Below are 26,805 nucleotides of genomic sequence, written 5' to 3' on the forward strand. Positions count from 1 at the left end.
TCGTTCATTCATATGTATATCCATTTATACATTGCTGCTGCCAGCTCCATGTTACCCTCACTTCCATATTTAAATTGTTTTTATATGGACGTATTCTTCTCAATGATATTCTTCATATTTTAACAAGAGCCTGAGTATGAGTTAGTTGCACACGCACACACGTGCACCACATACACTTAAGTAGTTCACATGTATAACAATTTTTTTATATACATGGATTGTTACTTTACTCTACAATGGCAACAACAACAACAGAACTAACGAAACAGCCAAACAGCAATGAGGACAATAAAACAGGAGCATAATCCTGGTTGTATTATTCGTATGGTTGGTTCATTTAGCCCTCCCCTCTAGCTATGCGGAGCTGTTGACTCTGCTGCTGCTACTGCAGCATTATTGACGGTCGTTAACAACGTTGGCAGCAGCTAAGACAAGGCCAGAAGAGCAAATCGTAATCAACCCCCATTTTATGGCTGCTGTTGATGACGGTGGTGTTTTGATGATTTTGTGGCTGTCGATGTTGTTGTTGGTATATGAGAATTGTTACTCTGAGTTTTTGGTAGGGCCCTGAGGATGCTGATGATGGTTGGTTGGTTGTTGTAGTCTTTAGTTTTTTTTTTGGTGTGTTTGGGATTTGTTTGTAACCAACATCAACATTTAAGAAATTTGAATCAGTTGCAAACGAGTTCTCAGTGCGTTACGACGGCGACCGAAAATAATTGCGGTATTAAAAAAGAAAACAAAGAAAATCAAATAAATTGTAACAACATTTTTTTTAAATTGTTACAAATTAATACAAAACTAACTGAAGAAAAAAAACATTAACTACTGTGGCGGATTATAACTTGAGGAATAAAATTAAAAATTATAAACCAATAAAAATTTGTGACAATAGCAATTTTGGATTATTATAACAAAAATAAAAGTGAAGCAATTGTTTTATTGTGAAAAAATATATAATCAGTTAATAAACAAAATAGTAATGCTTCTCTCAATTAATAATAAAGAAATTTCGTAATTTATTTTAAACTTTTAACAAAAAATTATAAAAATAAAATTCCTTGTTAAGTGATATCCCCTTGGAATTATGAGTTTGCCCAGCGGCGTTGATATGCAAAATCTCATGTCTCAACATCCGGTCTTAGGTGCTTTGCCACCTGCATTTTTTCTGCGTGCTGCCTCCGAACGCTATCAGCGTACACCGAAATGTGCCCGTTGCCGTAATCATGGAGTGGTTAGTATAGCATTTTGTATAAGGAAATATTACTAATTATTTTAGCTGAAGACCTACGGAAAAACTCCCAACAATAAATGTAATTTTTTCTTATGGGAATGGAATGACACAATTTATTAATACAAAATAGTAATAATACGAGGACTTGTCTTCTGTTATTGAGATCGATAATATTCTCATCGTGCTTTTCTAAGGTCTAGAAAACAAACACTATATTTATAACCATATTAAAGCTTAAATAGAACAAACGGAAAGAATATGATATCAAAAAAGTAGTAAAAAAAAATGATTGATGAGAGGTAAACAGCAAAATTGTGAACATTTCCAAGTTTTGCGTATTTTAGGAATTTTAGATGCATTTCATTTCTATCAAATCGCCTGTAACATTTATAGGATCAATAGAAGAAAATTAGAGAAATTATGTACGGCTTACATGTCTTATATGCCGCAAGAGGAAAGGTATGTGTATAATATGGGAGAAGGATAAATTGATCCCAACTGTGTTAAAAAAGTAGTGATATATGTACTAGAAATACATAAAGACACGCTGCTATCATAATTTTTAAATTTTTTGCATTTTATTTCCATGGCCGATATCTCCACTTCTGTTGGAAGTATTTCAAGTAAACTTCTCATAATGAAAGTAGACCGTCGGAGCTTTAACTCAATACTAAATGTGTTGGTTCGATGGTCAAATATAAGAGTTATGACAATCAATACATACAAAGGGAAGTTTGTTTCCGACATATCGATCCGAATTCGTAACGAAATCGGAAGAACAACACTAGCATATTCGAAGGGAAATTTACTTCCGACATTTTCTCCGAAATCGGAACGAAATCTGAACTAATTACCCTACGAAAAATCGTATAGAAATCAAAACGAAATCTGAACGATTTTGCTTCCGAAATTGTTCCGGTATGTCGAACATCCGACATTTGGTTTTCTGGGTAGTTAGTGTTCGACCAGCCGTTGGTACTCTCAGATAGGAAGGAATATCCGTATCACTTAAATTTATATGCAAGAAGTTTCCCTAGTCCCTTCAGTATTTTCTGAGAAGTAGTTTATTTTGATCGGCTCATCAGAGGATATATGAAGCAACTTTCGAGGTCAAGAATGTGACATTTGTAGAAACAGGTTAATCCTCAAAATGTTCAAAATTCTAACCGCCGACCAAGGACAAATATTCCGTATTTAGTAATTAACAAACAGAAATAATACAGGGCACTCGTGGCTGATAGACAGTCTTGCAATTTCAGCTAATAAGAAGTTGACATCTGCTGATTAATATTTCATTAGAACTGCAGTCTGCAGGGATATTAACGTCAGAATCTTGTGTGTCGTAAACAAAAAGAGAACATGTTCGTGTCTACTCGTCATTGCACATAAGAAAATATCGTGCGAATGAATAAAGTAGGGAATTAGGCCTGGGAACTGTAACATAGATCTTCGCTGGACAACAAATTCTGGAAATGTCCGTGTAAAACATAGCGACACTTACATACTCGACGACTACAACGCGGCGATCCAGGGTGTTCAAAGCTATATCTGAGTTTGAGGTTCAAAATAAATACGACGTAATATTAGATTAAGTGATACAAGAGCAGCTTTTAAACTAGGAATGAACCTTTGCGAGCATTTCAATAACAATGGACATTTCTGAAAGTATGTCATGTGTACGAAGTGTTGGAAGTATTCATACGATGTGCATATGTGATTAAATGCACCATATACAAAACAACATACAGTTAGTCAACAAATGTATTACAAAAACCAAAAATGTAGAAAATTTCATATTAATTGTTAGTTTATGGCAACAAATTATTTAAAAACTATACGGTTTTTTGTACAAATCTCTTGTTATTGGTCCTCAAAATAATATTCCGTCAAAATACGTAAACTTTATTTGCGATTTATAATAAATACGGTCAAAAACAAGACAATAAATTACCAAAGGTGTGTTCCTGAATGAGTTCTCTATTCACTTTGGACATTCACTGGAGCTTTAGTTAACCCAAAATTAAGGCTCGGCATGTTACACTTTAAGGGTACTGGTTACCAAATTTTTGGTATATCTTTCGTTGGGGGATATTATCCGAGTTTTTTTTCTTAAAATTGACCTAAAAATTTTAAAAGGCGTTGATATTAGTTTTTGTTATACTCGTATTACATGAGCAATTTATAAAAATAATACTATTAATATGTCATGATCTGTCTTTTGGAATGGTGGTAGTTGAACTTGTTTGAGCATACTGGATGATTTTACTGACTTTCAGATTAATGACTATTGAATATTTCCTAACGGCGTCAGTAGGGATGTCTCCCTAAGCATTGTTATGTCCGTAAACCTGATTTCGCATACTATTTTGCATGGTAATGAATATAGAACTCAAAAATTCGGTATTCCTGTTTTTCGAGTATGGGTTTAATGGATTTGGATTTGGTAGAATATAATATCTATCCATTTTGTAAAAATGAAGTACAGTCGAAATCGCTTATCTTCTGAGTAAATAAATAGGTTTGTCTTCGTACTTACTAAATGTTGCTGAAACACTTTTTTCAGCAACTTTTCCATTGAACAACTGTCAATTTTAGAAACATTAGTAATAATTATTACAAATTATCGAGTACGCAGACAGGCATATTGTTTGAAGAGTTTCTAGAGCTAGACACGCCTCTGACCCTGACGGCATTTGAAATGCTGTCTCTGTAGTATCATCAATTTCTTCGTTAGACTTGCCAACATTATGTCATCGTCATTATATATGGCAGATGTGAAAACTTTGTCATCGATGGCAACTAATTAATCAATATCTTCTACTGTTGGGAGAAATTAGAATGAAGATAAATGTCTTCAGAATCATTCAAAGGGCCATTAACAATCATGTATGATGAAAACAATTACCAATGACATGACAGACATTACATTTTTCAATGATTCATCTAACAATAACACGGCATCCAACACATTTAATTTCATACTTTGATCCTTTTCTATTCTTGCCAGTATAGTGGATATTTGCCGATCCGGCAATGCGATTTTAATGATTTTATTCCACCTTGATCCAAGGGTTGGAGCCAAAAATTCAAGCTTAATTGACTTGAGACCGCCATCTCCGAACATGTTGTGCATTCATTATTGAGAGAAAATTTCCTTCTTCGAAAAATTCCAATATCTCACAAAAATCCGACGTTACAACCGATATGACCTTATAAGCGATATTTATTTGTGTGGAATATAAAGGGCAGAAATTCGGGACTTTTGGATTTCGTCGATATAAGCGATATGACATTATAAACGACGACGTTATAAGCGATTTCGACTGACTTCTAATACTATTGAGAGAGCTAGTAGTGATCTGTTGTAGGTCGTTTCAAAATACTGCACTGAGGGACTAATTTTTCCCTATACTTTCTAGAGGTATTTTAATGTTTTCAAAGGGAAAACCAGACTGTTTAACATTGGTCCATTTTTCGACAATACATATTGAGTTAAATAGGAATTTTTTGCATACTTGTATATGGCCGATTCGTCATTGTTAATTGTTAATATGACCTGATGCGCTTTTTATCTGTCTGAAGACCCCCTGGCCCGTCATAAAAATGCATAATTACTTTATAGTACTGCTTTTCCGGTTGCAATACTTTTATTGACACCTCAAAGTATAAGGTAATTCTTATTTTTGTTTGTATTTATTATAAATCGCAAATAATCGTTGTATATTTTGACTGAATATTGTTTTGAGGACCAATAGAAAGAGCTTTGCATAAAAAACCGTATAGCTTTTATTTACGTTGTTGCCATAAACGAACAAACGAACATGATTTATTGCCACAAACTAAAAAACTTGACTAACTGTATATAAAGTATACTTTTGTACAAGTTTCTTCAGTTCAATGGCTATATCACATCATATGCTCTTTCACATGTATGTCATCAGCTGGTCTGTATATAAGTATACCCAAAGCTACAACATACATGTGAAAAAGCATTTGGTGTGATATAGCCATAATCCTTATTAAAATTACCCGCGGGTAAAAATGTGTGTTTCTCTTATCATTTTCCATGTTAATTATAGTTTTACACAATTTTTTTTTTTAAATCTGACCAAAGTGTATTTCTTAAACAAATTAAAAAAAAAAATGAAGAAAGTATATTTTTTTTTAATTTTTTTATTGTTTATGATTATTTGGTTTTATTCGAATAAATAAAACTAAAATGAAAACATGAAATTGACCTCCAGCTTGATTAAATCAATAATTTCTAAAATTGCAGTGTTTTATTTATAAATGCACATAAAACTAAAAAATAATGTTTCATAATGAAATCTCTCAAAAATACGCTTGCCGCTTGATATTGTCACAATTTTTAATTCAAATGCAAGCGTTTTATTTGAGAGATTTCATCATGAAACATTATTTTCTAGTTTTAAGTGCATTTATAAATAAAACACTGTAACTTAATTTTTTAATTATTTTTTATTTTTAATTTTTCAGTAATTAAATTTGTTGACCACTGAGCACCTCATAACAAAATTATAGCCAATTTAGGCCGAAAATGTAGGTAGAATCTTTAAAATGCCTGAAATCGTTTGTAACCGTTATATAAGGGCTATACCAAAACCTTGACCTATGTCCAACATTTTTGGTATGTCCAACATTTTCGGCCTAAAAATGAAAATAGAATTCTTAAAATAATTAAAATTGATTGGTACCTCTATATGGGGGTTAGAAAAAATTGAACCCATATTGGTTTTGGTTTCATATTCATGTATTGTCATCCAAATCTGACAAATGTACAAAGTTTTAGTTCGATTGGTCAACTGCAACGGTGTGGAAAATGAGTTACTAGATTTGAACTAAACGGACACCAAAGCAAGTTAAATAAACACTGTAAAAACACAAAACCAAAATTTAAACTTGTGAGAGTTAAGTATACCAGTACTTGGGCTTCTCGCTGTCTACTTCGGTACTTTAGAGGATGTTAGTGATAAATTGAACAAGTAAAAAAATCACTAGACTTTGGCGAGTAAAAGAGAGAAGGTAAAAAATTGAGAAAAAATAACATTAGTTAGTTAACATTTAGTTAACAGATTCGATGTCGCCGATTAAAATCCATCTTCCCTAAACAACACTGATGTCAATAATAGTTTTCGAGTCTTTAGAAACTTAACGAAACACTTTGAGAAAATGTGACGCAGTATGATGTTTTATTTACTTTTGCTTCTTTATCATTGCAACTATTTTTAAAGTATTCTTGGGGAAGACGTATTATGTTATAGACAAATGTAAAAACTTCTATAAACATAAAATGTCAAAAAATGTAAACTTTCTGTTGTTGTGCAGAATTTTCCCGATATTAAAATAATACAGTTATAATGTCGCTTAAGGATATAATATCGCTTACGGACTATCCGCAGTAAAAAAATCAAAACATTCTGAGACATGGCTTTAAACTGTAAATACTCAGAAAAAAACTTTCCGATTAACAACTTTATGAAAATTTGTATTCTGTAACTAACTAAAATGTAACTAACTTTTTGAAACGATGAAATAAAATTTATTATAATATCAATAAATAACTGAGTGAACAAAAAAATCATATACAAAAACTAAACATATTTGGGGAATTGTTGATAAACACGTTTGTAAATATGACAATTCGTTTATCGGCAAAAAAATCAATCAAAATTTAATTGAATATTTTTTGATAAACAAATCGTTATCGTTATCATTTCTTTTTCTGTGTAAGTGCAAAAATGTTGAACTTATGTGCGGAAGGCAAACATATTCTAAGAGCAACATAGCGTATTGTAAACATATTGACACAAAATATATGTTTGCCCCAGACATAATGACACAAAATATATGGTTCCTGTAACAATGCAGTACCCTATTTTTCTCTGAGAATTTGCTTTTAACAGAAACTACGTGAATAAAATCACAATTTGTTATTTTTACGCCAAAAAATTTATTTAAGTTGGTAACTCTGAGGTTTCGAGAAATTTTGAGACTATCTCGGAATTATGGGTTTTCCCAATAGAAAAAAATATGCTGTTGTTATTAAATTCACAAGGACTAACTGAGGGTATACTTAAATTTACTCATTTGAATAAGGTTGTAGTTTTCGTCTTCTCTCTTCGTAAAAATCTTGCGATGTATGTAGATTTTGATACCACGTCCACATAATGGTGTAGTACAGTGTTGTTTCCTTGTAAATTTGGACAAAAATAGAAGGAGTTAACCTAGGTTGATGAATTGGTGTGCAAGTACTTATGAGTGCATAGGAATGAAAAATTCCAACATTGCCCCACATCGGTTCAGATTTGGATATATCCGCCATATATATTTTCCCCCGATATTGTTATGACACTCGGTCAGTTTTAATTGATTAGTAAGAATTAGAATTAGTAGTGAAATTTAGTATGGGGTATTTTCTTAGACCCCTGATCAGTATTACCAATTTCGACAAAAATAGGTTCAGATTTCGATATAGCTCCCATATATTTTTTCGCCCCATTTAATGTATTTGATGCACGACGCACCCAATTAAATATTGATGCAATTTGGAAAATTTGACGGAATTCAAAAAACAAATTATTTATAAATTAAATAAATTTATAAGTTCTATAGAACTCGTTTTTCGGAACTTGATTATTTGGATGCTATAAGACGACTTGTTAATTGTGGATTGGAGCAATTGAATATGTGTACCGAAACCCCGAATTACTACATTTAATGACAACTTTGTATGGGGATGATCTTTTTGATATGGCAAAGGATAAACTCTTTCTTCTTTCATAATCTTTTAAATTAGATATTTACATTTTAGGTATAAAAAGTATGATCTATTATTAAATTGTATATTTTTTATTGTATATTTTCAGGTCAGTGCTTTAAAGGGTCACAAACGTTATTGCAGATGGCGTGATTGTCTGTGTGCCAAATGTACATTAATTGCGGAACGCCAACGTGTCATGGCAGCTCAGGTGAGTAAATATATATTTCATTTTGCTGGTACCAAAAAAGTTGTTATTCGTTTGTGGTAGTTATATGTTTCAGACAATTTAAAGTCGACTTTGAAGTGGTCAAAACTTAACACATCGTACATTTTGTCCATACATAGCTGAACTTCGAAGATGAGCTATATCGGTGCACTCCATCAGGTATCTCTCTATCGTTTAAGACTATAAGGAAGTTCTCGCGGCCTTCATTCATTACGATGGTATTATATTTTGGACTATGTCTGTTCATTCCTTGAGGTACCAACTGAAGTGCCAACACTTCCTGCGATGTGGGCCCCAAAATGTCCTAATATTTAGGTCAACTTCTTCATACACCATCCTTCCTAACGTTTTTAGTGGTCTTTGTCATTTATCATTTTGTTCTCCATACATCTCTCGGTCCGAACGCCATTGGAATAGATAAACCTGATGTTTATGACACCTAACCCACAAACGCCTTGAAGTTTACTGAAAACATCCACAACTTTTTGACATCAATAAAAATTTGGTTTATTTTCTATCGCCACCGTGGTGCAATGGTATGCACACCCGCCTTGCACTCAGAAGGTCTGCGGTTCGATTCCCAGGCATGCAACATCAGATTTTCAATGGTGGAAAAATACCCCTCTCGGTAATGTTGGCGACATTTCCTGAGTATTTCACGCCTTTCGGACTCGGCGATAAACAGTAGGCCGCATATTATTGAGCTAACATGAATCGGGATGAACTCATTGATATAAGATAAGACTCCCTTCTTGGATAATGTTTAAAATATTTCAACATTGCCACTGAAAATTCCATTTTTATGTGTTCTCCCATTTAAACTATTTGTCGACATTGTTATCAGTTCTACCCGTACCCGCATTGGATTACTTCATTTCAATTATCTTTATTTCATTTACCTTTATTATTTCGTAAAACTTTATTTTTGGACCGAAATTCTTTTTAAACAATTCCAGTATTTTTCAACGTCATATTTTCAGGTTGCATTGCGGCGTCAACAGGCGCAAGAGGAGAATGAGGCACGTGAATTGGGTCTACTGTATACGAATGTACCACCACGTGTACCATCACAAAATGCTGGTGATGGTACGGGGCCAACAACAACACCTGCATCACAACTAAGTCCACAGAATGCAACCGGCAATGGGGTGTTTCACACCGGCATTCCATCACCGCCAAGTGATGGTCTCGATTCAACATCAAGTGCCGCACATCATCACAGTAGAATGCAATTTCAGAGTAACGGCAGTTCTGGTGGCGGTGGTGGCGGCACCAATTCTGGTGATTCAGATTCCGAAATGCGTATACGAGCTGAAAGACTGTCAATGGGTTTCTCACCAGATCGTACCGAAGTTGAAAGTCCTGGTAAGTTAATGTTTCATATTATCGTTTTTTTTTTTTTTGTTTTTTGAGGGGTTTTTGTTGCTCATTTGTTAATGGCAACATTTTCGTTTCGTTTTTGCTTTACTTTACGCCAACAGCTTAGTAGTGTGGAGTTCAGGCAATCATAACAATAGCTTCGAACGAAATTCTCAAGTGTATGTGCAACACTTGAACGAGCGAGCTTAAGAAGTGTGTTGCTGTTACCTTTCTCCCTCTTTAGGTTTTCTGCAGTTCGTTTTTTGTCAAAGTGCTTGGGGTTTGCAAGTATGTAGTAAGGCGTCGTATGAATATATTTCGAATTTGCGTTATTCGACAAAAAAAGAAAAAAAAATATTGTGTCGGCTCTTGCATTGTTGTTGTTGTGTTGAAAGTGTTGCTGGCTATAAACATGTTGTTGTTGTTAACATCAACATTTTACTGTAATTTGTGTTAACCACGAGAGTTTGGCAAATTCAAGTACATCATGTCACAGTGGAGGGATTTGACTTTTGTGGCGTTCGCAAAACTAAGTTTTACAGTAGCTTATAATTTCGAAAATTTTTCTGTAATTTGCGTCCTTATTTAAGTAAAAGCTTTAATTCAGCAATTTGGTAACTCCAAAATAGTTACAGAATTCCCCTATTGCTCTGTTTAAAAATTGCAATATCTTTTACTTTTTTGTAATTTTTATCTGCCCCACAGTGCTTACTGCTTCCTCCAATTTGCTATAACAAAAGATTTTTCCGCCTTTGTTGTTCGTCAAAGGAAATTAAACGGTGTACATTTTTACGCTTCCGTAATTTGTTACGATCTTTGAATACGACAACATTGTACGTTATTTTCTGTAACCGACACCTTGTTCTTTGAAATCGTTAGTTGCTGAAAAAGAGAAAACAATTTGTTTAAGAAAATTAACGAAGCTGTAAAACGTTAGCAAAGTTAACGTAACAATTGTTATGTATAGGGTAGTTGTTGAAGGTACGAGATTGCAACAATCCTTTGGGTGAAATGTGTTATTATGTGTCAAAAAAATACAGGGACTTAAAGGGACCTTATATATGTATGCTGTCAAAAGGTTTAACACTTAACATGGTTAAACACAAATTAAAGCTTGCGTAAAGTATGTGGCAATTTAGGTTCAAGTGTTTTTAATGGGAGCAGCAAGTGTTACCAAGTGCCATTCGCAACTCTTAAAAAATATTAAAAATTTTATTTTTGCAATAGCAATTTGAAGTTGTTAGTCCTTTTTGAAATAATTATATTGAATATTTCAAATATTTTTAATAAATCTAAAATAATATATGAATTTGAAGAAATTTAGTTGTGCGAGTATTGTTATTTACTTTACAGTGTAATCTATAACAAATAGATTTTTTTGTTACTTTTTTGTATTTTGAATTTTTTTTTTTTTTATTTCCTTTATTATTCCACTTGGGAACATAGGGCTTCTACAAGAGTTTTATATAGAGGTTTATTGTGGCACAATGATTTTAAGTCATGGAATGATTTATTTTGTTTTTCAAGTTCCTTCATCGTTGTTCTTCGCCATGTATTGCTTGGACGGCCTGGACGTCGGCTGCCCTGTGGGTTCCATTCTAGGGCTATCCTTGGGATGCTGTGTTGAGGCTTGCGCAGAGTGTGGCCTATCCAACTCCATTTCTTTCTTAATAATTGCCGCAAAATAGGCTCTTCATTTGTCAAGGACCATAGCTCTGTATTTCTAATTGTGTTGGGCCAAAATATGCGGCATATTATTCGTAGGCATTTGTTGATGAATGATTGTAATAATTGAGCCGTTTGTTTCGTCGTCATCCAGGTTTCACTGCCATACAATAGGGTAGATTTCACACATGCATTAAATATTCTTAATTTAGTTGTCAGTGATAGTTGGGTTGACCGCCAGGTACTATATAGCCTTCCAAATGCTGAACGGGCTTTATTCAGTCTGTTTAATACATCCTTCCCAATATCGCCATCATTTGATATGATGGATCCAAGGTAACAGAAAGATTGCACATATGTTATTTCCTGGCCTTTTATTTTTATTTTGTTCGATGAAGTGTTGTTTATGCACATCGCATTTGTTTTTTGTATATTTATTTCTAGGCCCATTGACTCTGCTATATCCACCAAGTCATTTATTTTTGTTTGCATGTCGCTGAATTTGTGTGATATTAGGCAGATATCGTCCGCGAAGTCAAGGTCCTCTAGATGATCATGTAGCTTCCATACTATTCCTCTTTTCTTCTGGCATACTTTTGTCATGATTTCATCCAAAACAACAGCAAAAAGGAGGGGTGATAGAGGACATCCTTGTTTCACTCCAGCGTTTGTTGTAAACGTTTCGCTTTGCATCCCATTGTGTATAACATGTAGCGTGGATCCGTCGTACATTCGTTTGATTATATTTATTATTTTTAGTGGTACACCTCTAATGCGCAGGCACTCCCATATGGCGTTTCGTTTAATAGAATCAAATGCCTTTTGGAAGTCGATAAACACCAGGTATAATGGAGCTCGCCATTCAATTGACTGGTCAATTATGATTCGTAGTGTGTTGATCTGGTCGACGCAGCTGCGATGTGGTCGAAACCCTGCCTGTTCTTCTCTTAAAGTTTCCTCCACACATTCCAACCTTTTATTTATTAAAATTGCAATAGTTTTGTAGATAGTATTAAGGAGAGTTATCCCTCTCCAATTGTCACAAATGGTTGGATCGTTTTTTTTCGGTAATTTAATTACCGCGCCTTTTGTCCACGAATTTGGTATCTCTTCATTACACCAGGCGTGATGAATATATGGGTAGAGAATTTCTGCAGAGACTGCAGGATTTGCTTGAAGAATCTCAGGAGGTATACCGTCTTCTCCTGGTGCCTTGTTACGTTTTAGCTTCAGTATTGCCGAGGCGATTTCGTCAACAGTGGGAGGGTTTTCTGATGTTGGGCAACTGCATCTGGGAATAATATTTGAAAGCACAGTCGGATTTGGAATATTAGTGTGTTCATTGATATTACTTATTGTTTCGAAATGCTCCTTCCATCTGCGGGTTTGGTCTTCAGTGTTTGTAAGTAGCTGGCCATTTAAGTCTTTAATAACGGTGTTCCGTTTCGGATTTTTGTTGGAAATGCGGTTTATAAGATTATGCAGTTCTCTTACGTTGTGTGTTGCTGCGGCTACTTCTGCGTCTTTTGCCATATTCTCGAAGTATTTTCGTTTGTCTGCTCTAGCTGATTTCTTCACTGCTTTCGCCGTGTCCTCGTATCTCTCCTTGAGATTTGAATTTTCAAGTTTTTGCAGCTTTAAGGTATTTCTTTCCTGTATGAGGTTCCAGGTGTTGTCTGAAATCCATCGCTTCCTATCTGTTTTCTGTTTGTATCCGATTGCTTGGACAGCTATATTCTTAATTTGGGAACTTGTTCTTTCCCAAGGTGTTTCTGTCGTTGGAATGCATTCCCGTAGTAGTTCGCCAACTTCTTCTTTTTTTGACTGATCTCGCAGTTTAATGACATCCAGATGTTTTGCCTGGCGGCTGTTACTTTTCCTTTTAATACTTTTTAGTTTTATTTGTATCTCGGCGATTACTAGCTCGTGATCGCTGTGTATATCTGCACCTCTCTTCGTGCGCACGTCTAGCAGTGAGCTCCTCCACTTTCGGCGAATGCAGATGTGGTCTATTTGATTTCGGGAATGGCCATTGGGATGTGACCATGTGTATTTGTGTATTGCCTTATGTGGAAATATTGATCCTCCAATAACTAAGTCAAACGTTTGGCAGATTTCTATCAGTCTCTCTCCATTTTTATTCTTTCTTCCAAGTGCATTCCTACCCATTATATGTGACAATCCATTGTTTTCGCTTCCAATCGTCGCATTAAAGTCTCCAGTAAGCAGAAGGATATCACGAGAGGGTATATTTTTAAGAGTAGCAGTAAGTTGGCTGTAGAATTCGTCTTTTATTTCATCCTCCGAATCCTCAGTTGGAGCGTAACATTGCACAATCGTGATATGTTTCCTAATATTTGTCTGAAAACGTGCTGTTATGATTCGGTCGGAAATCGGCAACCATGATTTCAAAGTTTTTCTCAAAGATTTGGCTATTATAAATCCGACACCACTTTCCCTGTGCTTTTCCTTTCCGCTGAATATAATAGTGTTTCCATTACTGGATGTTTCTTCCCCTGTGCGACACCATCGCATTTCACTTATTGCCAGAATGCCCAGTTTATATTTAGCAAATTGTGATTCTAGTTGTGCCACTCTTGATGTTTCACTAAGAGTCCTTACGTTCCATTGTCCAATCCTAATCCTTTTCCGAGTTCCAATATTCGTCAACGTTGAAGGGGGTTCATTTTCTCTTACTCTTTTCGAAGTTTCAGTAATCATTTGATCTTCAGATATGTAGGCGATTACCCTACAGTATCCTAGAATGGTCCTGGGGCTGCCAGATCATAGACTCCATCCCGCCTAAAGTAAATCACATTTCTATAGCGAACCGCTTGCTGCAAGACCGATATCCGCTTTCGCTGTACAAACACCGTTTTAGTAGACTCTACCGCGCTGTTTGTTATCCAAAGACAACCATTCCTGTTGATTCAACATCTGCTTGCCTATGGTACTAGAGGACCAGCTGCCGTCCTCTAGGCTAGATTTTGGTCACCCCCAGGTATTTTATTTCCCTGGTGCCCTCCATATATTTTGAATACGACACGAAAAAATTATAAGTTTGTACGTTATCTATACTGATGCCTTTGTATAGCAGAAACAGCTTGTGTTTCATACGACGTCTACATTCACCATCAATGCATAGTGGCCGCAGATCTTTCGAAGAATTTTTCTCTCAAATACACCCATCACTGCCTTACTGCTTGCGCAAATACCCACGATTCGGAACCATACGTTAACACGGGTAGTATCAGTGATTTGTAGAGTGTTATTCATGTTAGACGAGGTGTGGCTTTTTTCTTATGCTCCTTCTTATTTCACAAATTATTGTTTTTGTAGTGCTACCAGACAGACGAAGTTTTAACTTGGTCTTGTCGCCGTTTACCGCCAGAGGTAAAGAGGTTCTACTTCAAATTTCTTAAAGGCATCAGTTACTTCCCTTACCGATCATGCCATGATGTCTATATCATCAGCATAAACAAGTAATATGTGGCTATCGGCTTAAATTGTAACATTTCTTTTAACATCTGCATCTCGTATAACCTTTCATCATAACATCCTACTGGAATGTTGAAAATATCACACGACAGGATTTCTCCTTGTCTAAAACCTCTTTGGTACTGACATGTTTGGAGAGGTTCTTTCCTATTTTAACTGGAGGCCTGGTATTAGAGTCATGCTATAAAGCCGAATACCAAATTCAGACATGACTTGGAATACCTTCGAACGTAAGGGGCTGGCTCATCCCCTCAATAGTCGACAAAAATGGTAAGTGCCGCAGGGTAAAGCCGCATTGATATGGCCCACTTATTTCATTGACCATATGCTTTAGTCGTTTGCACAATATCCCTTCTATAATTAGAAACATCAAACACAAAAGCAACAACAGACCTATAAAAATTCCAAATACAAGAAATAATGTCACACTTTTAGAAAGAAAAACAAATAAAATCTAATAATGTTAAAATATCGAAAGAAAATGATTGCGAAAGAAAAACACCTAAAATTTGGTTTTCATGGCAATATTGACTTTGTGTTTGCTTTAAAACAACTACAAAATTGTTGGTTTTGTATTGTTGGACTGCAAAATAATACAAAATTTAAAAATCATACACGAGTTTAGTTGCTTTTCTTTTCTTTCGTTTTCATTTTCGTTCGACATAGGGAAACAGGTTGATATAGAAACATACATACATATGTTCCCACAACATCCCTGAAGGGACAAGGGAGACTTCTCTCATATCAATGAGTGCACGCCGATTCATATTGGCTCAATGATATGGGACCTACTTTTTATTGCCGAATCCGAACGGCGTGTCTTACGACACCACTTGTAGAGAAGTTTTTCATGGCTTAAATACTCAGGAAATGTCGCCGGCATTACTGAGGGGGAATTTTGCCACCGTTGAAAATTTGATGTTGCTTGGCCTGGGATATGAACCGCAGACCTTCTGAGTGCAAGGCGGACGTGCTAACCATTGCACCACGGTGGCTCCCATGATATAGAAACATCCCAGCAAAAAATCCTTATTAAATAATGGGTTTTTATAGTACTTTTTTGTAGTCGTAACTACTTACAGAACCCCCTTCTAACCCATTATTTTAACAAGGGCATGTCGAACTGAATTACTAGTTATTGTGTGACCACTAGAATAACTAGTTATTCTATGACCACTGGAAGTTGAAAAATAACCTATAAGATAAAAAATTATATTTTAGAATAGTTGAGATGAAATTTGTTTTCAATTTCATCACACTTCATATTTTTATTTTATTTCGATCTTTGAACACACGAACTTCTGCTTTGTGGCCGAACACACTTCACATTATGCCACGAGTACGAACATTAAGCGTTGTTTCAACACTTACAAGTCGTCACCATAAATGCCGGAAGACGTAACCCACAAAAATAAAACTTTACAGGAGAAGCAAAAAACGTTATAAAATGAAAACGGTGTTAAAAATTATCGAAAATTTTTAGTATCGTGTTTTAAGACAGAGAAGAAATATATTTTTGGAAAAAAATTATTTTTTTTTCCAGAATGTTAGAAGCTGTGTGGGTTACGTCTTTTGGTATTGTATTTTTCTGAAATGCCAAACAACGTAACCCACAATTTATTGAGTATACATTTGAAGAAAGTAGTTTAAATGAAAAATTATAATTAAATTATAATTAGTTTATTGGCCTACGCGGCTAAGCGAACTTTAAACTAGCAATCTGACGGTGTTGGGTTCAATTCCCAGTCTTAAAGGTAACATTTCAATGGACCACAATTAGGTGAACATCACTATAATTATTTATAAGTTTAATTGTATTAGACTATATTTAAATCATCAGATCTAGAATATTATATTTATTGTTGTATTTATGTCAATTTATCGACAAAATGTAGTTAATATAAATTAAGTGATCTGTAATAATTTAAGTGAAACTTTTAATTCTCATAAGGAATTTTGTCATAAAAGTAGGATGGAGGATGCACTGCTTCAAAATTTGCGGAATTTCTCTATGGTAGAATCTGGTAGTCGTTTTTGATATCAGTTTTAAAACAGATTATACCACTAGGATCATAAGCCAATTCTCGCAGTTTATTGACTGCAGGAACTCCTGTCTTTTTGTCTAAGTAAACCAATACAGAAAATTTCTTTGTATTGGAAAGACGTGGATTTTGACCATATACACGTTTTCGTATCAACGTCTCAATATTCTCGTTACGTACGTTTTGCAGTCAGAAATTTTGAGTATTTCCGTTTGTTCTTTCTCTTGGAAAAATTTGCAATTTCGAAGCGACCTGCCTTTACAAAATGATGATGTACATCCGGGCTTCATTTGTCTTACATTGCCTACCAATAACCACTTCCTTTTGGCCGTTTAACATATTGTTTTCCATATATGCCGTTTTAGATGTTTATTTAAATCAGGGCACAGGTCTTCTGTCATACTCTTCAATTGTTTCAATTATGAATTTTTTTCTGTACGACATATTGAAAGCCATCTAAACTAAAAGTTGTTGATTTAAAAATTAACTACAATAATGGTGTTTGTGATTTTTGAAAGTAGCCACCATTTTTGAGATATCGTCACCTTAGAGTCAAATTAAACATATGGAGAAATAAGCCGATTAAGAGCCAAAACTGTTAAAGTAACCCACCATTTGATCGGTATTTCCATAAGCTTTTTTGTAGTAATCGGTTTAGTAGAACCGGGTCTAACCCAGTTTTTGAATCTGGACTTTCGGGTCAAATAACCGGATAAGCGGATCCGCTCAGCCCAATAAACCCTACTTGTGGCATAATAACTTCTGGAAAAATCAGAGAATACATTGAACACTAGTGATGTTTCATTTTAAAATAGTGAGGGTTACGCCTTTTGTGTTTTATGAAAATTATAGTATGTTGTTACGTCTTTTGGCATTTCTTGTATAGGATCGTGATTTTTAAATGTAGATGCTTGAAATTTTGCCAGAGCATGTATTTTAGCTTTATGTATCTGATTCCACCAAAAAACGAATTTCGATTTTCATGTCGGTTACGTCTTCCGGCATTTTTGGTGACGATGTGCACCATGTGTTGTTAACAAAAAGTAAGGAGTAATATAAATAGCTATTATTGTATACATTACTTTGTAATGTAGTGACTAACGGATCTGAATTTTTGCTGGGTTTGTTGAACACTTCTCGTTAGTTGTTAAATAAAACACATTCTTCTCAAAATTTAAATCATCAACGGGAAACCGGTATCTGGAATGAAATGATTATATCGACACCTCCAAATAATAGTATGCTAAGTCTAAAAAGTGAGTTTTGCAGGAGAAGTTCTCAAAGTTTGGAAATTTTTTTGAACTTCAGTACTATGCTAAGTCAATATTTGTTTATAACTTCTGTTCGGATTGACCGATCATTACCAAAATTAGACAGAATTTAAGTTAAAGGACGTTCGACACCTCCAAATAATAGTTTGCTAATTCTGAAAAGCGAGTTTTGCAGGACAAGCTCTAAAAGTTTGGAAATTTCTTTGACCTTCAGTACTATGCTAAGTAAATATTTGTTTATAACTTCTGTTCGGATTGTCCGATCATTACCAAAATTTGACAGAATTTAAGTTAAAGGACGTTAAATATAAAAATGTAAAGAACTTGAAAACATGCTAAGTCGACTTAGCATACTATTGTTTGGAGGCGTCGATATAATCTACAAAATAGGTACATCCATATTTCAAATATATGTATGTATAGGAAAAATGTATTAATGTTAATACCAATATTAAATGCGATTTCTTCCTTATCCAATCAAATATTTCCATTCACATTTTTGATACAATTATACAATTTCCAATTATAAAATGTATTGGGCATTTAATTTACTAAGAAGCACAATTTCTTTAAGAAACCACAAAACACTGGTTTATTCCCTCACATTACCGTCTTTACTCACCGATTGTCTTGAGAAAACTGCTCTCCGCCTTCCTCGCAAAAAGAACAAAAAGAATTCATAACATTTTGTCCTTTTCCTCTTCGCTTGCTAGGTTGGTTAACTGTGAGTTACAGCAAAAAACTACCTGATTGTGGAAGAATAATCGGAACAACAACAAAGAACGAAACACAAGCGTTTGGCCGCATACCTTATACACACCACAAAGCAAATCCAAAATGTTCACCCTCCCGTCGTCGCTTCAGCGTCTTCTATAGCAATACCCATAGTTCTTTATTATAAAATAAGCAAGAGCCCTGTTGTTACACTCCTTGACAAAAATCATCTCTCCATCCAAAACAATTTGTTCTAACATAAACAAGTAAAAAAGTGTTAAGTTCGGCCGGGCCGAACTTTTTATACCCTCCACCATAAAACATTCTGAACTAAAACGGAATAATTATTTTCTATCCTGTCCACAATTTGAGGCGGAGATATTCTGTGACCACTGATACCTAAATAAGGTAAAAATACATATAGAAATGTCTTCACTCGGCTGGCAACCTTATATGGGGTTAAATCAAAGTGTGGACGTATGTTGATAATTGTTGGAGGGGATGTTTTGTTACCACTGTCAAATTACAGCTAGTTAGGTTAAAAATTTTAGCTAAAATTCTCAAAATATCGAAAATCGGGAGGTACCGCTATATGGGGGCTATAGCAAAACATGGACCTATGTGACGATTTTTGGTAGAGAAATTTCATGGCCATTTAGAACCTCAAATGTCAAATTACAGGTAATTTGGTTAAAACTTGTAGCTAAAATTCTCAAAATACCAAAAATCGGGGATACCGTTATATGGGGGCTATACCAAAACATGGACCTATGTTGATGACTTTTGGTGGAGAAGTTTTATGACCATTGATTGATAACCTCAAATGTCAAATTACAGCTAGTTAGGTTAAAAGTTGTAGCTAAAATTCTCAAAGTACCAAAATCGGTAGGTACCGTTATATGGGGGCTGTACCAAAACATGGACCTATGTTGACGACTTTTTGAGGAGAAGTTTCATGACCGCTGAGAACCTTAAATGTCAAATTACGGCTATTAATAATAATAATTGTTCCACAAACATCCCAGATGGGACAAGGGAGACTTCTCTCATAATAATGAGTGCACGCCGATTCATATTGGCTCAATGATATGGGACCTACATTTTATTGTTTTCATGGCTTAAATACTCAGGAAATGTCGCCAGCATTACTGAGGGGGAATTTTGCCACCGTTGATAATTTGGATGTTGCTTGGCCTGGGATTCGAACCGCAAACCTTCTGAGTGCAAGGCGGACGTGCTAACCGTTGCACCACGGTGGCCCCAATTACAGCTAGTTCGGTTAAAAATTTTAGGTAGGTTTGAAAATGTGACTAAAAACGTAGAAATACCTGAAATCGGGCGGTACCAAAAGTGGACCGATATAGCCCAGCATCGAACTTGACCTGCCTGCAAACAAAAGACGCATCTTTTCAAAATTTCAGCGTCCTATCTCCATTTTTGCGGATGCTAGAGTTATTACCACAGACGGACGGACGGAGGGACATGCATAGATCGACTCAGAATTTTACGCTGATCAAGAATATATGTATGTATGTATATACTTTCAATGCGTTACAAACGGAAAAACAAACTTACTATACCCTCCATACTATGGTGGAGGGTAGAAACATATTTTGGCGCCCAAACAAATAAGTCCCAGTCCCTAACATATATTTGTTTATATCCAAAAATATTTCTAACAAATATTTTTCTGCTTTTACACCCAACACTCAATGAAAGTCTCCCATCTATCACAACGTTATCAATTTTATTTCCTGTTTTTTTTTTTTTTTTTTTGCCCTAGACACATCCAGATTTGCTTGTGAATGTCGAAATGCTTAAATCTGGTACTGCTAACTACCATGTTTTTGCAGAAGTCTATCAACCTCATTCCGTTGTTTCACTATGGAGACGGACTTTCTGGACCAAAGATATTCTCCTTTCCAATATTGTATTAAAACCAACTAGAATAATCGCTCATTTACTCAATAGGTGACACATCTCAAAAAATCCAGTTTCGAGAAAAGGCAATTTAAGTTGTCAATTGAAATTTGACAGCTAAACAGCTATTCAGATATTTCTGTGCAAGTTCAATCATGTTTTGATGTGTTTTAGTGCTTCATAAATTCAAAAACCTTTTTTGATGATTTATGACAAACTTCTAGAAAATAAGCTGTATCTCGTTGAGTTTTAGAGCGACTGATATTGAAGAATTACGCAAATACGCAACGGTATTAGTGATATATCGTGCAAGCTATAATACAGAGCGCCTCCTTTATGTGTTGTTGTGACGCCTTTCCCAATCCATCATATTTTCTGTCCTGGAAGTAATATCGGTCTGGTACTTTGCAAGTACATCCGCCAGTGCGTAACGTACACCTTCTCAATAAAGAGGCCGTACAAATTGAAAGATCACGGTCCTTTAGAGGGGTTTGTTTTGGAAGAAAACTTCCTCGAGAAAAATGTTCGACGTACATTAAACTTAGATCCTCGTTTAAGCAAAGTCGATACATGTGATTCCCTAACTTTTGCTAGATGTTATGGCTCTTTCGTAGGATTTGGTATGCAAAAGTACTTAATGAATCTGTATTTGAGCGTATACCTTTACCTTTACCCTCCAAATTGTTTAAAAATACACATTGTTTCGGAATACACGCTGCTAATACCGACATTGCGCTTCTATATTATAGACTTTATGGAAACATTTCCTTTCGTAAATTCCATGACAATGCCAAACAAAAAATATTAATCAAATTCGACCATTTATTTGCAACGCAGTATCTCTTTTTGCAGAAATACTTAATAACAACAACAAAAAACAGAGTAAAATAAACAACATAATAAAGTATCAAATTTTATTTAATCTTGTCTTTTTGTGTGTGCGTTGTCCCTGTTTGGCTGCACAGGTCGCGATATTGGTTACCTGATGGAATCCAAGTTTGTTTTTTTCGCGTAACTTGGTAACTAAATCAAAAAACAGTGGCAGTAGCATTGGTAGTAGTGATGAACATGATGGTGGCGTTTAAACATTCCAGTCATTCGATATCTTCTTCGTTTCTAAATGTTTTATTTGTTATTTGGTTTGTCTTGTCGATTCGCTTGTTTGAGTTTTTTGTTTTGTTGTCTGTTTTTGATTTGTGTGAAGCACTTTTTTTCGAAATTTAATTAAGTTGTGATTCATTCCCATGAGAGGATAGACAGACGGGCAATCAAGCAGGCAAACATTTGCAAGGTGAAGGGAAACTGCTTATTGAGTTTTTTTGTTTTTGTTTACTTTCTTTATTCGCTTCATGTTCATAACATCTTGACATTCCTTTACAAACACCATCATGAGGAGGATGTATGATGTTTGGTTTTTTGTTTAAATAATATTTCGTTATTGTATTTTCAAAATTTATCGACTTCTCTTAAAATATAATTATCAGAAACCATTTCAAAAACTCTCCAATGTGTACCAAGTACAACTAAATATTATTTGTATTTGTTTAAAAATCAATCACTTGTGGTTGGCAAGGTGATTTTTATGGAATGCCATTAGAAAGGAGATTTATTTATATTTAAGTTAAGACTGATGGACATATTTCTAATTTCACGAAAATGTTCCCACAATTATTTGCAAGTGTTGTGTAGTTCACGAATGTTCAATTCAATTTTACGATTCCTTGAACGGAGCGACTGAACTAGTTCAGCCACACTAATTATTTTTAGTTTATTTAAGGACAGTTTTGAAATTGTCAGTTAGAAAGGAGGAGAAAATGATTTTGTTAAGGCAGATTTCCAGTTTTTTTAATTCATTCGCTAATGAACTAGTTCAAATGAACGATTCCATGAAAATAACGACTGAACCAGTTTTGCCAGTCTAGTTCCTTTTAGTTAATGTAAGGACAGTTTTGACTTCTTCACAATTTTAGAAGGTTTTTGAGGAATAAAAGTTTAGTCCAGCTTCTTCCAAAAACCATACCCATTACCGCCCAATACTTATAAACAATTTCCCCTCTTTTCCTTTCAGGTTCAAAACGTGCACGCCTCTCAAATGAAACCGATCAAGATACCGGCTCCGAATCTTCACCTAGCAGTCCTCGGGGAAAAACAGCAAATTATCACAATAACGGCAACTTGTCGCCAGCCCGTACCGGCCCACCCAGTTCACCTGAATCAGATCTCGATGTTGATTCGGCACCCGATGAGGCTACCCCGGAAAATCTTAGTTTGAAAAAAGAAGATTCCACATCACCACCACATACACCCTCTACAGATAGTATGCACATGTTGCGCAGCTTCAGCAATGGTAATCCTCAGGGATTTATGCCCTATCATCATACACAATTTTTAGCCGCTGCGGCAGCCAGTGCCCATTCACATGCTGTGGCCCAACATTCACCACATCATCATCATCAGGCGGCAGCGCAGCAGCAACAACAGCAATCACCAATGATGGGTCATCATCCAGGTGCCGCAGCAGCGGGTCAAGCAGGCCAACAACCTCATCAACGCTCCCCGGTCGATGTACTAATGCGTGTCTTTCCCAATCGACGACGCAGTGATGTGGAACAGCTGCTGCAACGTTATCGTGGTGATGTTTTACAAACCATGGAAGCCATGATTTCTGGAGAAGATTTAAATCACCTATTGCCCAGCTCGGCTCATTCACCACCCAATGTACCACCATCACCACCATTCCCCCTCAAGTCGGCATTTTCACCTTTGGTACCACCAGCCGCTGTATTTGGTTCACCCACTCACCGATATCCTCCCTTTATGCAGGCCCATGCTAAACGTTTCCTGGCGGCACCCTATGCCGGTACTGGTTATCTGCCTGGAGTCATCAATCCCGCCGACTGTGAACAATCTGAATCGAATGGTGGTACCTCGGTGGATCGCAACAGTAATGCAGGGGATTCACAAGATTGAGAAATCGATTTGGCCGGTGGTGGTGAAAACAACGGCCTTGTGTTTAGACCATTTGAGTAACGCTGGCGTAGAACTCAAGACCCTTATCAGCAAAGTAAACTAAATTCTAAATGTTAAATATCCACACACAAAAAATCATATGTAAATTTATTGAAAATTGTAATCGCGGCTTACAAGAGAATACCCCCTCAAATGTGTATTCATCTCCAGATTTGGTTAATGTTGGAACATTTACTTTTTCAAATTTTATTTAAAAACAGGGACTTCGTGATCGAAATATAGCTGGCCACCAAACCCCACATCGTTCCCTGTTATTTTGCTTTAGATTTTATAATGTTAACCCCGTTAGAGTAAAATTGTATACAAATTTGTTGCTTTATAAGATTTTTACTTGAGTAACGAAATGAAAACCAAAACCAAACAAAACTCAACCAAGTATAACTTCAAACATACGTATGAACGTGTAACCACATTACCAAGTGTATCCTGTGTATAATCGTTTGACACTCATCATAATCATCATTGATACTTCACCAATATCATCATTATCATCAAGGATTTGTATTATACTTTAGACAGCCTTAGTAATGACCCTTCCCCTTTAATCCACTAAAGAAATGTAAAGATATTTTTCTGTGCCCGCCCTCTCCCTCCCATTAGATACGTATTCAAAGAAGAGAACCTACATATTGCGATATTTAATCATAGTTATTGTTAAGCCTTACCTAAGTAGTAGATAAAAAATACTAAGAAGTAAGGAACAAAATATTATTATTTGTAAAATATTATTATATATAAAATAAATACTGTGTTAAATAAAATGAATATTAAAATAAAATTTGTTTTTATTTCATAATGAGGAGTTAAAAAGATTACCATAAGTTTTTAAACGTGTTATAGGGCCGTGGCGTTTTTTCTAATATTCAGGTAAAATATGAAAAAATATGTAATAAGTTACAACAAAAAATTCTCAAGAAAAATGGATCTTCACTCGGCCAGAGATTATCAACCCAGTGTGCTCGCAAAGACAAAAATGTTTCAAATTTTAGAAAAAACGTCATTTTTAAACTTTTCTGGAGAAAGAAATAACTATTTCTCGAATACTATGACAGATGTTGTGTTCATTGTTATACCCTACACCGCTATGTGGAAAGGGTATTATATGTTTGTTTTGGTAAAAATTTATGTAACACCGCGAAATATTCGTCGGAGACCCCCAATGTGGTATACCAATTTCCATATCTCGACGAAATAAAGCGATTTTGAGATGTGTGTCCGTCCGTCCCTCTGTCTGTCCATTATAAATTGTAAGCAAACTCCAGGCTGCAATTATGGACCGATCGGCACGAAAATTTGTATATAGGTCGGTTTCAGACCAGAATAGATCACTATTTTTATTGGTGATGATCGTGAAATATTTAGCGGGTGAAATGGAACAAAAACATAATTTTTATCCGATTTTGTAGCTGATCTGTCGCAATAATAGTCCGCTCGTCTCGAAATTTTTAATAAGGTAAGAGTATATGACAAAGAAGAAGCTTGCAATTTGAGATTTACTTACTTAGCTGGCCCATTACAGAATATTTGTTCCATAGACCGAACTAAGAAAACATCTCCAATTCTCTCTGTTTAGTGCTTTGCTTTCTGGAATACCGATCTATGCCACCTCTTCATCCACTTGTTTGCGCCATCTATTCTTTGGCCTGCCAATTCTGCGTGCACCGCCATGTGGCCCGATTTTATATGCCTTTTTAGCGGGTTCATCATCGCTCATTCTTATTAAATGACCTAGCCAACGCAATCGCTGCATCTCGATACGTTTAACTATATTGATGTCGTTGTATAGCAGATACAGCTCGTGGTTCACACGACGTCGATATTCACCGTCAACGCAGATCGGTCCGTAGATCTTTCGAAGAATTTTTCTCTTTATTTATTTCACAACTGATGTCGTTTGTTGCGTTTACGGCGGTGCCGAGGTATACGAAGTCTTTTACTACCTCAAAATTATAGGAACCAACTTTAACAGTTGGTCCGATCTCAATGGACGCATTGCGCGTCGACACCATCAACTTGGTCTTCTCGCGTTTACCGCCAGACCCACTTTAGAAGATTCTCCTTCGACCTTCATAAAGCTATCGGTTACTTCTTTTACTAATCGTCCCATGTTGTCTATATCATCAGCATAAGCAAGTAACATGTGGCTTTTGGTGTAGATTGTGGCACTTCTTTTGACGTTTGCCTCTCGTATAACCTTTTCTAGCAGGATGTTGAAAAGAAAAGATCTCCTGAAACCTCTTTTGGTACAAAACTCTTCGGAGAGGTTCTCTCCTGTTTTTACTGAAGATCTTGTGTCAGTTAGAGTCATTTTACAAAGCCGAACGAGCTTTGCGGGGATACCAAATTCAGACATGGCTTGGAATACCTTTGAACGTAGCGGGCTGTCGAAGGCTGCTTTATAATCGACAAAAAGGTGGTAGGTGTCGATCTGCATCTCTTGGGTCTTCTCCAGGATTTGCCACAGGGTAAATATCTGGTCAATGGTGGACTTGCCAGGTCTAAACCGCATTGGCCCAGTTATCTCGTTGACCATAGGCTTTAGTCGTTCGCACAGTATCCCTGACACTATCTTGTAGGCGATAGTGAGAAGACTTATGCCCCTATAGTTCGAGCACAAAGTCTTATCTCCTTTCTTATGAACGGGACACAGGATACTCAGGTTCCAATCGTCGGGTACTCGTTCTTCCTGCCAGATGGTGCTAACTAGCTGATGAATATACCTTATCAGCATGTCGCCTCCGGTTTTGAACAGCTTCTGCTGCCTTATTATTCTTCAGCCGGTTTATTGCTGTCTTTACCTCATCTTGGCTGGGCGGTATACATTCAATACCATCTTGAAAATGCTCTTTCCATATCCTGAGCACACTATCTGTACCAGTTACCAAATGACTTTTCTGATCTCTACAGAAGGAGGTGCCTGTACCTGCTTGGCGTGTTTGAGAGAAAAATTCTTCGAACGTAGCGGGCTGTCGAAGGCTGTTTTATAATCGACAAAAAGGTGTCGATTTGCATCTCTTGGGTTTTCTCCAGGATTTGCCGCAGGGTAAATATCTGGTCAATGGTGG

At 35.8% G+C, this 26,805-nt stretch overlaps 2 protein-coding genes across 2 annotated transcripts in view; one reads left to right on the top strand and one right to left on the bottom strand.

Moving 5' to 3' along the window:
* Positions 1-26,805, bottom strand: part of LOC141389852 (uncharacterized) — a 420,257-nt gene that overhangs the window by 147,167 nt on the left and 246,285 nt on the right. Inside the window, exon 3 of the mRNA XM_073962024.1 lies at positions 10,313-10,482. The gene's annotated coding sequence lies outside the window, so the exon portion shown is untranslated. The remainder of the gene's footprint in view (positions 1-10,312; positions 10,483-26,805) is intronic.
* On the top strand, positions 1,088-23,983 carry dmrt99B (doublesex-Mab related 99B). Its single transcript, XM_073962020.1, has 4 exons — positions 1,088-1,234; positions 8,122-8,223; positions 9,222-9,606; positions 22,779-23,983. Exons 1-4 carry the CDS (start codon positions 1,088-1,090, stop codon positions 23,678-23,680), a joined length of 1,536 nt encoding a protein of 511 aa, XP_073818121.1. The 3' UTR covers positions 23,681-23,983.

Source organism: Musca autumnalis, unplaced genomic scaffold (genome assembly GCF_047663935.1).
Source record: "Musca autumnalis isolate F117 unplaced genomic scaffold, ASM4766393v1 scaffold_1, whole genome shotgun sequence".
Classification (NCBI taxonomy): Eukaryota; Metazoa; Arthropoda; class Insecta; order Diptera; family Muscidae; genus Musca; species Musca autumnalis.